Source organism: Prionailurus bengalensis, chromosome B3 (genome assembly GCF_016509475.1).
Source record: "Prionailurus bengalensis isolate Pbe53 chromosome B3, Fcat_Pben_1.1_paternal_pri, whole genome shotgun sequence".
In the NCBI taxonomy this organism is placed as follows: Eukaryota; Metazoa; Chordata; class Mammalia; order Carnivora; family Felidae; genus Prionailurus; species Prionailurus bengalensis.
Genome location: NC_057355.1, coordinates 73,992,837 through 74,005,626, shown reverse-complemented (window position 1 = coordinate 74,005,626; position 12,790 = coordinate 73,992,837). Strand labels below are relative to the sequence as shown.

Here is a 12,790-nt window from a genome sequence, read left to right as displayed (position 1 = left end):
TGCTTAGGGCCAAGTCCTTGACAAAGTTCTCTGTATCTTTTTCACTCCTTGCCTTCTGCTTCTCTCTGGTTCATATAGATAGACCCATAGTATTTGCTGTATTTTTTTTTTAAGTCACAGGTAAGTGCTGCAGGAAAGAGTGGGAACAACATGGTATGGAATTATTGTGAGCTGTTCAGCATCATGCTTGCCTTAGAGCTGAGGCCATCTTGAATGAAAAACCAAAGACATTACAGAGAATTGAAATGCAGCCCATGTGAATTTATTTTAAGGCCAAACAAATTCCAAGCCCTTTTTACACATATTCTTTTGAAAATTATTTTAATGATGGCAAAACTGACATTACTGTTTTATAGATTTTCCTCTCTCTCTCTCTCTTACTCATGGATGGGTTAGTTAACAACCAACAGTCAAGAGCAGCACCAGCTTGACATCAGGAGGAAGATGCCAGGAGCACAGATGGTCCACAACCCAGATAATTAGCTTCCGAAGAAGAAACCACATCTCATAAGTCTTCTCTGAATGTAGAGCTTGGTTGGGCACAGCTGGGGCAGAGAACAAGCAGGCCTCCTGAAAACTCTTCTTTACCTCTTAAAATGTTGGTAGAGCACTCACCCACTTCCTGTGGACAACCACCTACTCATAAGACCTGCAGGGAAGAATTCCAAATAAATATTGTTGACACTCCACCCTAAAGGAGGGTCAGCAGAACTCTCTACTCCTTAAGTGTGGGATGCACATGGTGACTTCCTCCCAAAGAGCACAGGATGGGAGGGGGTGGGGAGAGTGTAATTTTACAGTGGAGGAACCTGATAAATACTACTCTTGCCAGGTGATAAAGGTCAACATCAACAGTCATAAATTATGTTGATAGTATGTACTATTGATATATTATGAAAATGATACTTCACCTCTGTGATCTTCCTCCCCAAACCCATAATCCCAGTCTAATCATGAGAAAACAATCAGACAAACTAAATTCCAACAGAGGGGCATCCTATAGTATGCCTGACCAGTACTTCTCAAAACTATCAAGGCCATCAAAAACAAGGAACAACTGAGAAACTTGTCACAGCCCAGAGGAGCCTAAGGAGACATGACAACTATATGTAACACAGTATTCTGGATTGGATCTTGTAACAGAAAGAGGACATTAGGTAAACACTAAGGAAATCTGAATAAACTATGGACTTTGATAATAATAATTTATCAATATTGGTCCCTGAATTATAATAAATGTACCATACATGTGAAGATCTTAATAACAAAGAGAGTTCTGGGGAGGCACATGGGAACTCACTGTACTATCTGCTCAACCATTCTGTAAATCTAAAACTGTTTTAGCAAATAAAGTGCTAGGGGTGCCTGGGTGGCTCAGTCGGTTAAGGGTCCGAATCTTGATCTCTACCCAGGTCATGATCTCATGATTGGTGAGTCAGAGCCCCAAATGGGGCTCTGTGTTGATGGTGTGGAGTCTGCTTGGGATTCTCTCCCCCCCTCTCTCTCTGCCCCTTCCCTGCTTGTGCTCTCTTTCTCAAAATAGATAAATAAACTTAAGCAAAGAAATAAAGTCTACTAGTAGTAGTTTGTAGTAGGTGTACTAGTAATGATGGGACAAAAGCACTTCCAACCACTTGAGGCTTTTTGTATGCCTTTTCTTAGTTGTTTGGCTTTTTGACTTTCGTCCTTCTGGAGCATTTATCGTTGCACCCAGAGCTCTTTAGAGCTTATCCTATCCACACCCTTTCCATGTTTCCAAGGACTTTGTCCGCAACGGTCCAGGATGATCTCATTCAGTCTCGTGGCTTTCATCACTACCTCTCTTCTGGCATTTCCAAATCTTCTCTGGTTCAGATCAGATCACTCACTGTTCATCCAACTCTCTATTACACAGCGCCCCCTAGGCGCCCAATCAATTCAGCACTTCCAAACCCGAACTTTGATTCTCCCTAAACCCGCTTCTCTCCTTTCTTGTTTCACTCACAGAGGCCAGAACCCAGACTCCTCTTTCCTGGAGCCCTGCGAAGCAGTCCCTAAATTCTGTCAACGCCTCCTTCTTCGGGCTTTTTGCACTGTGTTCTCTTTTCCATCCCTGCTCCCAGGCCCTCAACACCTCTGGGCTCCCGCCTTCAGGTATTCCCTTTCTCCTCCCCGTGTCTTCCCTTGCTTCATTCCTCTACTTCTTTCCATTCCTCTAACAAGAGTGTATATATTTTCCCAGGCCTCCTCCAGGCACTTCATGACTCCTCTTCGCTGTAATCCCTTACCACGAATGTGTGAGTGTGTGTGTTTACCTTTTGTGTTGAGATATAAAATCACAAGGAATTAGTGGCTGAGTTTCCACAATCTATTTGTAAATATACGAAGGCCCATACAAAGCCCATTTTAAGAGCACCAGCCATTAACTCAATTCTCTTGCTTAGATGGACCTAAGCAAGTAGTGACACAAGAGTCATTTCTGAATTAGGACGGAAAAAGCTGACATAAGATGGCTGCAGAACTCAGTCAAATTAAGACCTATAAAACGAAGGTGCGAAAAGATAAAAGAGGAAACTTCTAAGAGTGTAAGGAAAGGAAGGGAGATTTAAAAGATTTTGCTTAAGGCCGTGTCGCATGCGATGCAATAAAGAAGTCTCAGTCCCGCCGAGCCAGCCAGGAGTCGAACCTGGAATCTTCTGATCCGTAGTCAGACGCGTTATCCATTGCGCCACTGGCCCTGAGACAATTACACTCCGCTCAATGATGACACTTCAAGCTTATATTGCAGGGTTTCATGGGACGTGTAGTCCCTTGACGGAGTTCTATGAATGCACGAAGCATTCTGGGAGATTGAAATTCGTCGAGAACCAGACCCTGAGATTGGTGGATCTTCCGGAGCCACGCCGTAAGCCACTGTGCAGCCCGCGGATTGGCGGGAGGAGCCACTCCCCACCCCTCCGCCTCTCGCTCTGAAGCCGTGGAAGACGCTCTGGTTGTTAGGGCGACTCATCCCGCCTTCCGGGGGCTTTTTTCTGGCTTTTTGATTGGCTGCTAATATCAAGGAATCCCGGCGTGGACAGCGCGAGGGAAAAGATGGCGGCGATGGCGGTCGGAGGTGCCGGTGGGAGCCGCGTGTCCAGCGGCAGGGACCTGAATTGCGTCCCCGAAATAGCTGACACTTTGGGGGCTGTGGCCAAGCAGGGGTGAGGGCCCAGACCTCTGCAAGCGGAATGCGGGCTCCGAACTCGGGGACGAAGGGGGGACAGACTAGTCATCCCCGAGAAGCAGGGGTGAGGGGGTCGGAGTAAGATTAGGGCGGGAGAAACCATTACTCCTTGCGGGTGGGTGGAGAGCCTTAGGCTCTGGGGCGTAAGAAAAAAAAAAAAACTTACTGGAGGTGTGTGGTCACTGAGCCCCAAAGTCGGGGGAGTTGTCAGGTAAACTCGAAAAGCGAACATACAGATCTCCAAGGCCCTGGAGAGCGGGATTACAGTCTGAGAGTGGGAGGGAGAGTCAGGGGGCTAGAGAGAGAAGAGGTAAATCTTAAGGGGGAAGGCATGGGCGATACTGGGGCAAATCTGGATGTGACGATCCTGGAAAACCGGTGACAGCAGAGTAGAAATCCACTTGGGGTGGATTTTTATCTTCTCTCCTTGTCTTTTTCCATGCCTGTGTTTTGGGGAGAAATTGAGGCACAGTGCAGCGGAAGTGATCTGCCCCAAGGTGGGCTGAACTCAGCAGTCCCATCGGGTGACTGATGGCAGCTGAGAGGGTTGTGCAGAATTGAGATAGCCTAATCCAGTTGCTTGGATTTCTGGGCACTGCTGCTCTCTTTACATGACGATTCTGGGTCTGTCGCGGTTGTAGGTTTGATTTCCTCTGCATGCCTGTCTTCCACCCGCGTTTCAAGAGGGAGTTCACTCAGGAACCTGCTAAGAATCGGCCGGGCCCCCAGACACGATCAGACCTACTGCTGTCAGGAAGGGGTAGGGACCATCCCATATGCCCCTTAATTATTAGAGGCAGTAACAACTTCTGCTTTAACAGTGCCCTCATTCTCCTCCTTTCCTGACTTGGATATATTGGTTAGTCCTGGGACACAGATAACTCTTGTTTTCTTGCTTACCTGGTAAAAGCTGTAGTCTATTCTGCATCAGGCTATCCCATATCTGTGATAGAAAAAGTCTTTTATCTCTCATCTCTACTCTTTATTCCCTGTTAAGAACTAGAAATTGAACAAGTAAAGTGCTGACCCTCATTTAGTCTTTGTCTTTCTTGGATGGGGGGAGTGCAGACTGGAATACGCTAATTGTGGGAAAGCTTTCTCCATGGATTCGTCCAGACTCAAAAGTGGAGAAGATCCGCAGGAACTCCGAGGCGGTAAGACTGTTTCACCAATCCAATGGATTTGTCTAGAGGTCAGGTTCATAACCACGCTGGATGCAAAGAGCAGTTTTGTTTTTTTTTTCTCCCATAACTTAGTAAATCTAATATAATTCAATTAAAGCTAATTGGATTCCTAGCTCTTAACCTTTTCCTCTTGATCTCCATTCCAGGCCATGTTACAGGAGCTGAATTTTGGGGCATATTTGGGTCTTCCAGCTTTCCTGCTGCCCCTAAATCAGGAAGATAACACAAACTTGGCCAGGGTTTTGACCAACCACATCCACACTGGCCACCACTCCTCCATGGTATGGCTAAGGGCCTCCCTTTCTGCTGCATGTTACAATAGTCTGCTAGGTATTTTCTTGTTCCTAGCCATTGAGTAAAGAGTGCATTTGGGAGAACTGACATGTCAGTACTGCCTACCAGCATCTAAAAGTGGTAAGCAGACTGTTATAAAATATATAGAATGTATAGGTATTTTTAGAAACTTACAGTTGCAATAAAGGACAAGGCAGGTATTTACATAAGGATATACACAAGGTAAGTGTACATGTGCATATAACCACAAGTTGGGAAAAACATAAAAGGATTAACTTGTGAGCTGGATCAAGATTTTTCTTTTTTTGAAGTTTATTTTGAGAGAGCAAGCACGAGTGGGGAAGGGGCAGAGAGAGAGGGAGAGAGAATCTGAAGCAGGCTCTGTACTATCAACGCAGAGCCTGACACGGAGCTCAATCTCACAACTGTGAGCCGAAATCAAGAGTGGGATGCTTAACTGAGCCACCCAGGTGCCCTGTGGATCAAGATATTTTTAATTGAAGGAAGCTTTCTGGACCTAGTGAGTTCCAAAGAGTTCTAAATAGAGTACTTGTTCATGTGCAGTTCTGGATGCGGGTACCCTTGGTGGCCCCAGAGGACCTGAGAGATGATATAATTGAGAATGCACCAAGTACACACACAGAGGAGTACAGTGGAGAGGAGAAGACATGGATGTGGTATGTCTCCTTTTGCTGCTGTGCCAGGGCAAAGGGGAGGATAAGGGGAGGTATAGGGTGGAGACTGTAGGGAGGTCTCCTCGAGCTGTGGTAATTGGTGAGCTATATATATTTGACAGTATTTTTCTGTATTTGACCCCGACAGGTGGCACAACTTCCGGACCTTGTGTGACTATAGCAAGAGGATTGCGGTGGGTAAGTCCACAAGGGTACTGGGATAGGTATCCCTTCTCTGACCTCCTGCGAGTAAGAATTAGGAGTTTTGGGGGCACCTGGGTGGCTCAGTTGGTTAAGCATCCGACTTCGGCTCAGCTCATGATCTCATAGTTTGTGAGATTGGGCTCTGCTGTCAGCACAGAGCTCACTTCAGATCCTCTGTCTCCCTCTCTCTCTGCTTTTCCCCTGCACACACTCCCCCTCTCTCTTATATATATCTCTCTCAAAACTAAATAAATATTAAAAAAAAAAAGAATTAGGAGTTTTTGGAGATGCCAAGTGAAATGTGTGCATTTTTGATAACTATGTACTTCTGGTGACTTTACAGCTTGAAATACTTTTTTATTAAGTTTTGTTAAAATGAAGATTTTTTTTACTTTTTTTAATGTTTATTTATTTATTTGAGAGAGAGAGAGAGAGAGAGCGAGCGAGCAGGGGAGGGGCAGAGGGAGAGAGAATCCTAAGCAGGCTCCTCGCTGTTAGTACAGAGCCCAATGCAGGGCTCAATCTCATGAACCATGAGATCATGACCTGGTCTGAAATTAAGAGACACTTAACTGACTGAGCCACACAGGCATCCATGGTTTACTTTTTTTTTTTTTTTTTTTCTTTTAAGCTATGTTGTTAGTACACAGAACACTTCATTGTTATTTAGGGGGAAGACAAATGTCACTAATTGAATATCTCTGAAGCTAGATTGATAAGGGGGAGAAAATACCTTTCCCTTCTAGTTCTGAGAAACTTCCTCTTTGGTTCCCAGGAGGAGGGATTCCTTGATGATGATACACATTAGCCACCTTGGCACAGACACCTTATGGTGTGGAAAAACTAAAATTCATTTTTTATGTCCTCTTCTCCTTCTCTGCCTTCAACATAGATTTGACTTCCTTAAACCCAGAGACCTGTTGGAACCTGACCCGAGTGTCAAAATGGTTCCCAGTATGTCAGGCAATCTGGACTTTGCAGGGTCACCATGGAGATGGCATCCCTCAAAAGAGTTCCTCTTTTAGCTTGTGGAGCATCAGATTGATAATTCTGCCATTTTCATTTCAAAGTCAGGGTTGGCTTGTGAAAAGTTGTTTAACAACATGCTAAATGTGAAATGTCAACCCTTACTCTAAACTTTTCCTTGTTCAGGCACTTGGGTGACTCAGTCGGTTAAGCGTCTGGCTTCAACTTAGGTCATGATCTCACGGTTCATGGGTTTGGGACCTACTTTGGGCTCTGTGCTGACAGCTCAGAGCCTGGAGCCCCCTTCGAGTTCTGTGTCTCCCTCTCTCTCTGCCCCTCCCCCCACTTGTGCTGTCTCTGTCTCTCAAAAATAAATAAAATATTAAAATTTCTTTAAACTTTTCCCTGTTCAGAGCATCAAATGAAGACTTCATTGGGTTTTATGAAATGGCTTTCTGACTTCGGTAGTCCATTAAAGAAAGGAGTTTGAAAGTTGCTGTATACTGTTAACATTGTCTGCCCATGTTCTGCCTGAAATACCATGATTGTTTATGAAAAGTATCTTTAATAGAGCTGGATACAGTTAAAAAAAAAACCAGGAGTTTCAGGGGCGCCTGGGTGGCTCAGTCGGTTAAGCAGCCGACTTCGGCTCAGGTCATGATCTCGCGGTCTGTGAGTTCAAGCCCCGCGTCAGGCTCTGTGCTGATAGCTCAGAGCCTGGAGCCTGTTTCAGATTCTGTGTCTCCCTCTCTCTGACCCTCCCCTGTTCATGCTCTGTCTCTCCCTGTCTCAAATAAAAAAAAAACGTTTAAAAAAAAAAAGAGTTTCATGTATACTAGGCTGCTGGGCAGTTTTGCTACTTTATGTCTCAGTAGGCCTTGCTCTTAAGGAGTAAACAGATGTTGCACAAAAAAGCAAGGAAAGCCTTCTTATATAGTAGTTAACTTTCTTTTCCCTCGTGTAGCTCTTGAAATTGGGGCCGACCTCCCATCTAACCATGTCATTGATCGTTGGCTTGGGGAGCCCATCAAAGCAGCCATTCTCCCCACCAGCATTTTCCTGACCAATAAGAAGGGATTTCCTGTTCTTTCTAAGATGCATCAGAGGCTGATCTTCCGGCTCCTCAAGGTGGGTGGTAGAAGGTTTCCAAAGATACTCCAGCTAATCCTCTTGCCTTATTCACATATGTGTGGTGCTTTTTTTTTTTTTTTTTTCTGTGAGGCTGATTCTTTTCCTTTCTGGTTTCTGGGGAGCGATTTCATCAAAATTGGAGCTCTTGAGAACAAAGAGGCGAATGGGATTAGGAGCCCCAGAACATTTCAAAAGGAACCAAATCTCATGAGAACTTTGCAGAAGGTTTCATTTAAGATGTTACAGTGAGGATTGATGGGGCTGTTTGAGTCAGGATGATGCTTATATGGCATTAGAGGGCTTTATAAGTTTATTGAAGCTTCATGCTGTTGTGTTGATACTTGGAGAGATCTGTTGAACTGGAAGACTGATCGTTTGGGCCTTATTTTACGCCAGGGTTCTTTGGCCATAAGCCATAACAATATCCCAGAATCTTGGTTCGGGGACTGTACCTGATGGTCTGACTTCTCTCACAGCTGGAAGTGCAGTTCATCATCACAGGCACCAACCACCACTCAGAGAAGGAGTTCTGTTCTTACCTCCAGTACCTGGAATACTTGAGCCAGAACCGTCCTCCACCCAATGCTTACGAACTCTTTGCCAAGGGCTATGAAGACTATCTGCAGTCCCCACTCCAGGTGGGTATGGAGTATTCTGAGAGGAGGGAGGTGTGGGAGAAGAGTCTCTGACCATAGGTGCCCTAAAATCCTACCAGAGCTCAGGAAGCAGTGGGAAATTTTTTGGTATTCTGGTGTGTTGCCCTTGCCAGAAACTGGCTAACTTATTTTCCCTTTTTCCTCTCATTCGTCAGCCACTGATGGACAATCTGGAATCTCAGACATATGAAGTGTTTGAAAAGGACCCCATCAAATACTCTCAATATCAGCAGGTATAGTGTGGGTCTGGGTCAAGTACAGGGCCGGGATGTCCTGGGTGAAGATGGGATCATAGCCATGAGGTCTTTTCTCCTTCCTCCACCAGGCCATCTATAAATGTCTGTTAGATCGAGTGCCTGACAAAGAGAAGGATACCAATGTCCAGTGAGTGCTCTTGCCCACAATCCCAGAGATTTGCATACCTCTTCTCTATCTGCTAAGTCAGCTTGACCCTTCCTCTTTCTTAGGGTGCTAATGGTGTTGGGAGCAGGCCGGGGTCCCCTGGTAAATGCTTCTCTGAGGGCAGCCAAGCAGGCTGACCGGAGGATAAAGCTGTATGCTGTGGAGAAGAACCCAAATGCCGTGGTGACGTGAGTAGCAACCTCCTTGCTGGGAAGTTTGTCTCCAGTGCCAGTTTTTCTTACCAGTGTCCTCACTTGCATTATCTTTATTATAGGCTAGAGAACTGGCAATTTGAAGAATGGGGAAGCCAGGTGACCGTAGTCTCATCGGACATGCGGGAATGGGTGGCTCCAGAGAAAGCAGACATCATCGTCAGTGAGCTTTTGGGCTCCTTTGCTGACAATGAACTGTCACCTGAGTGCCTGGATGGAGCCCAACACTTCTTAAAAGGTGCCTCTAGGCTGGGGTGTGCTGAGTAAGGGGAATGGATTCTCAGCTTGGAAGGCCGTGGCAGTTTGGGGGGCGGGGGCGGGTTGAGTGAGGCAGCAGCAGCCTAGGAGGAGGTGACAAGGTTTGAAGGAAGGTGGGTTGGACTTGGGTCATTGCCTTAGCAAATGAAGTAACTTCTCTGAACCTCACTGTTCACATCTGTAAAATGAGAGGAGTGGACTAGAGCAGATCCTCCTTAAGTCTGAGGTCTGTGGATTCCCTGAGCTGATGTAATATGTACCTTGGGCTTAGCTTTCATCCATATACCAAGGTTCTTTATGACCCTACAGAAGTTAAGAACCACTAGATTAGAATATCTTAGGTTCTTTCCAGTTTTAACCTGTGTCTCTGTAAGTTAACCTCAAAGTAGAATTTCTCATGAAAGGACCTAGACAAAACAGACCTAGACAGCTCCATGTTGTCACATGTGGTATGCTTTGATGTAGGAGGTTTGAACCTTCAGTTAGACGCACCATTTTCATCCCTTGGGAACTAATATGACCCTCCTACTCTCCAGATGATGGTGTGAGCATCCCTGGGGAGTATACCTCCTTTCTGGCTCCCATCTCCTCCTCCAAGCTGTATAATGAGGTCCGCGCCTGTCGGGAAAAGGACCGTGACCCTGAGGTAAAGAGCCACTGTCTTCTGGAGAGCTCTTTTCTCTTTAGTCATCTTCTTTTTCTACGTTAGCATCAACTGTTTTCTTGCACTGGAGAAGATGAAGTGATGGAGGAGCTGGGGATGTGGGAAAGCTAAAGTTGAAATGACAATGTTATCCTTTTCTGTGTCCCTGAGGCTCAGGCTTCTTTTCCCGGGGAAGTAGGTGTGTCTTGCCTGTCTGCTCCAGCTCTTGCTTGGTCTCTCGGGACAGGCCCAGTTTGAGATGCCTTATGTGGTACGGCTGCACAACTTCCACCAGCTGTCGGCGCCCCAGCCCTGTTTTACCTTCAGCCATCCCAACAGAGGTGGGTTCCCGCATGACTCTCCTCTGACTGGATGGGTGAGAGCTTACCTTTCTGGTTTCTTCTCTTGCTATCCTGAGTCTGCTCTGTCTAGGCTTCCCATCCTGTTTTTTGCTCTTGCTTTACCAAGTTGTCTAGAGCTTTTGGCCCCTTGTCATCCACATAATTCTTCCTTGACAGATCCTATGATTGACAACAACCGCTATTGCACCTTGGAGTTTCCTGTGGAGGTGAACACAGTGCTACATGGCTTTGCAGGCTACTTTGAAACTGTGCTTTATCAGGACATCACCCTGAGTGAGTGTCTGGGGCAGTGGATGGCAGGGCATGAGTATGTTACCTAGGCAGTTTTGTTAATGTTTCATTTAGATGCACAGGGAGCCCAAGAATCAATGAATGGGGATCTTTGATTACTTGTTTCTCTGTTCACAGAAGACACGCCCCTCAACCCAGGCAAAAAGCAGTCACAGAGACCTCAATGTTTTCATTATTTTTTCAAACAGGTATCCGTCCAGAAACTCACTCTCCTGGGATGTTCTCATGGTTTCCCATCCTCTTCCCTATTAAGGTAGGAATCACCTTTAATACTCCATGGGTTAAGGAGTAACTTTTGCCATTGGTGTTCTGCCCTTTCCCTGCTCTCAGGAGGATGCTTGAGTATGACCCATGTTCTGGTACTCCCACATGTTCTTGGATCCCTGTTGTAGATGTTGAGATGTCTGCGGTGCCTGTGTCCTTAGCTTCCCCACATCTCCTCTGGCTCCTCTTCTGTCTAGTCTCTACCTTGAGCAAGAGTCATCTTTTAAAAGCCCAGATCTTGTCATATCTCTGTCCTGCTTAATACCATTCATTGACCTCCCACTGCCATCAGGGGAAAGGTTTAACCTTGTAAGACGGTGTGATCTAGTTTTAGCTTGTCTTTTCAGCTACTCTTCCCTTAGTTACATTGCATCAGCCCTTTTTTTTTTTTAATTGAAGTATAATTAACAAAGCAGTGTTATATTAGTTTCAGGTGTGCAACATAATGAATCAACAATTCTGTACATTACTCAATGCTCATCATGATTCTGTGGACCTTCTTTTGGTTTCTCTAATACCCTGTCTTCTTTCCTGCCTCAGGCTTTCACACCTCCTTTGCCTGGAAAATTCTTTGTTCATCTCTTCACTCAGCTGACTTATATTCCAGGTCCCCTTAAACATTCCACTTGTCAGATAACTTTAACTGACTGCCTGAACTAGGTTCGCCTTGCCTCCTAGGTGCTCTTGTAGCGCAATGTTCTCTGCATGTTCATAGCACTCATCACACTTCTGATGGTTTGTTTAGTGTCTGATTGTTCAGATAATTCATTCTGAAAGACTTCAAATAAACTTCATGAGGGTTGGAATGTCATGTTTTATCCTTTTCTCTGCACACTTAGCTCAGTAGTACATTGCCACATACAATTCATTAGCTCCACCCTGAACCTCCCTGTCTTTCTTCTTACAGCAGCCCATTACGGTACGCGAAGGCCAGACCATCTGTGTCCGTTTCTGGCGGTGCAGCAATTCCAAGAAGGTGTGGTATGAGTGGGCTGTGACAGCACCAGTCTGTTCTGCTATTCATAACCCCACAGGCCGCTCATACACCATCGGCCTCTAGCCCTGCCTACAAGTGTTGAGACCTTGGAAGCAGCTTCAAGTTCTGCTCCTGTAGCACAGAAAGTGCAGTACATCTGTGGGCTGTGATTCCCCTTGCCCATCAGAGTGGAGCATTTCAGTCTGCTTTCCTGCCTTACATCAAGGTGGGCAAAGGATGAGAATTAATTGCAGGGCTCAAGCCACCAATCTGTGAAGACTTCAGGCCAGGGTGGGAGGAATTAGTGCTGGATCTGAAGCTACTCCAACAGGCATTCGGCCTCAAGCGCTCCCTGGAATAGCCCTGAGAACATGTGGATTGAACAAATTTTCAGCCCTTTTCCCTGCCCATCTCTGTTCCTGTTTTGATGGTTTTGTGTGGGAGGAAATACAAATAAAGTGAAGTTATAGCCTTTTCCTGCTCCAACCCTGTTGCCCCCTGCCTCTGCTTTCCCACACTTTACTTAAACCTAGGCATATTCAGATCTGTGCCCTTATGCAAGATTCAAAGCGCCCTAAAACTTTGTTCCCTATTCAGGAAGCTTAATGGTCACTCTTGGACTCCTGGCCGTAGGCCTTTTCGGCCAGCTGCAAAGAGGTCTTGTACATTAGGTCCTGTGATTAGGCTTTTCTCTGGGGATGAAATTTTGCCACTATGGAGAAAGATGTAGTAGTGAGTGAAGCCAGCTCCCCTTCCACTTTTCTGAGCTGCTGCACCACCAGCTCCTTTGCTACCTCTTGGAAGGGAAGCTGGAAGCCATCCAGGCATCGCCGGCAAGAAGGCACCTGTTTTGTTTGAATAAAATCACAAGGTGAGAGTTTGAAGTCCTAAGAGTCCAATTCTCCATTTTACAGAGGAGGAATCAAACTGATAGATACGAAGTTAGTATTCAAGACTGGAACACAGATCCTCTGACTCTGGCTCTCTTGATGTTATAACCAGCTATGTTTTTGGCAGCACGTATGGGGCAAGTGAAGTGTGGGGATTATGGAAGCCCTTGGAATGTAA

General features: G+C 45.8%; 1 protein-coding gene and 1 non-coding gene across 3 annotated transcripts; one reads left to right on the top strand and one right to left on the bottom strand.

Moving 5' to 3' along the window:
* Positions 1 to 2,644: 2,644 nt before the first annotated feature.
* TRNAR-ACG lies at positions 2,645 to 2,717 on the bottom strand. The gene has a single exon. It is a non-coding gene; the product is annotated as a tRNA-Arg (tRNA).
* Positions 2,718 to 2,836: 119 nt separating this feature from the next.
* Positions 2,837 to 12,208, top strand: PRMT5 (protein arginine methyltransferase 5). 2 transcript variants are annotated; one of them, XM_043555764.1, is made up of 17 exons: positions 2,837 to 3,182; positions 3,847 to 3,965; positions 4,274 to 4,359; positions 4,536 to 4,670; positions 5,248 to 5,360; positions 5,506 to 5,555; positions 7,492 to 7,655; positions 8,135 to 8,296; positions 8,470 to 8,547; positions 8,640 to 8,698; positions 8,782 to 8,904; positions 8,991 to 9,166; positions 9,723 to 9,832; positions 10,077 to 10,170; positions 10,348 to 10,464; positions 10,671 to 10,735; positions 11,654 to 12,208. In XM_043555764.1, exons 1-17 carry the CDS (start codon positions 3,073 to 3,075, stop codon positions 11,804 to 11,806), a joined length of 1,914 nt encoding a protein of 637 aa, XP_043411699.1. In that variant the 5' UTR covers positions 2,837 to 3,072; the 3' UTR covers positions 11,807 to 12,208. The 2 variants fall into 2 exon arrangements, with proteins under 2 accessions (XP_043411699.1, XP_043411700.1); XM_043555765.1 differs by lacking the exon at positions 3,847 to 3,965 and having other exon boundaries at positions 3,069 to 3,182.
* The last annotated feature ends 582 nt before the right edge of the window (positions 12,209 to 12,790 follow it).

Coding starts and splice junctions, on each gene's coding strand:
- PRMT5 (XM_043555764.1), top strand. CDS start 3,073: ATGGCGGCGATGGCGGTCGGAGGTGCCGGTGGGAGCCGCGTGTCCAGC. Junction 8,297..8,469: donor ATCTGCAGTCCCCACTCCAG/GTGGGTATGGAG, acceptor CTCATTCGTCAG/CCACTGATGGACAATCTGGA. Junction 9,833..10,076: donor AAAAGGACCGTGACCCTGAG/GTAAAGAGCCAC, acceptor CTCTCGGGACAG/GCCCAGTTTGAGATGCCTTA.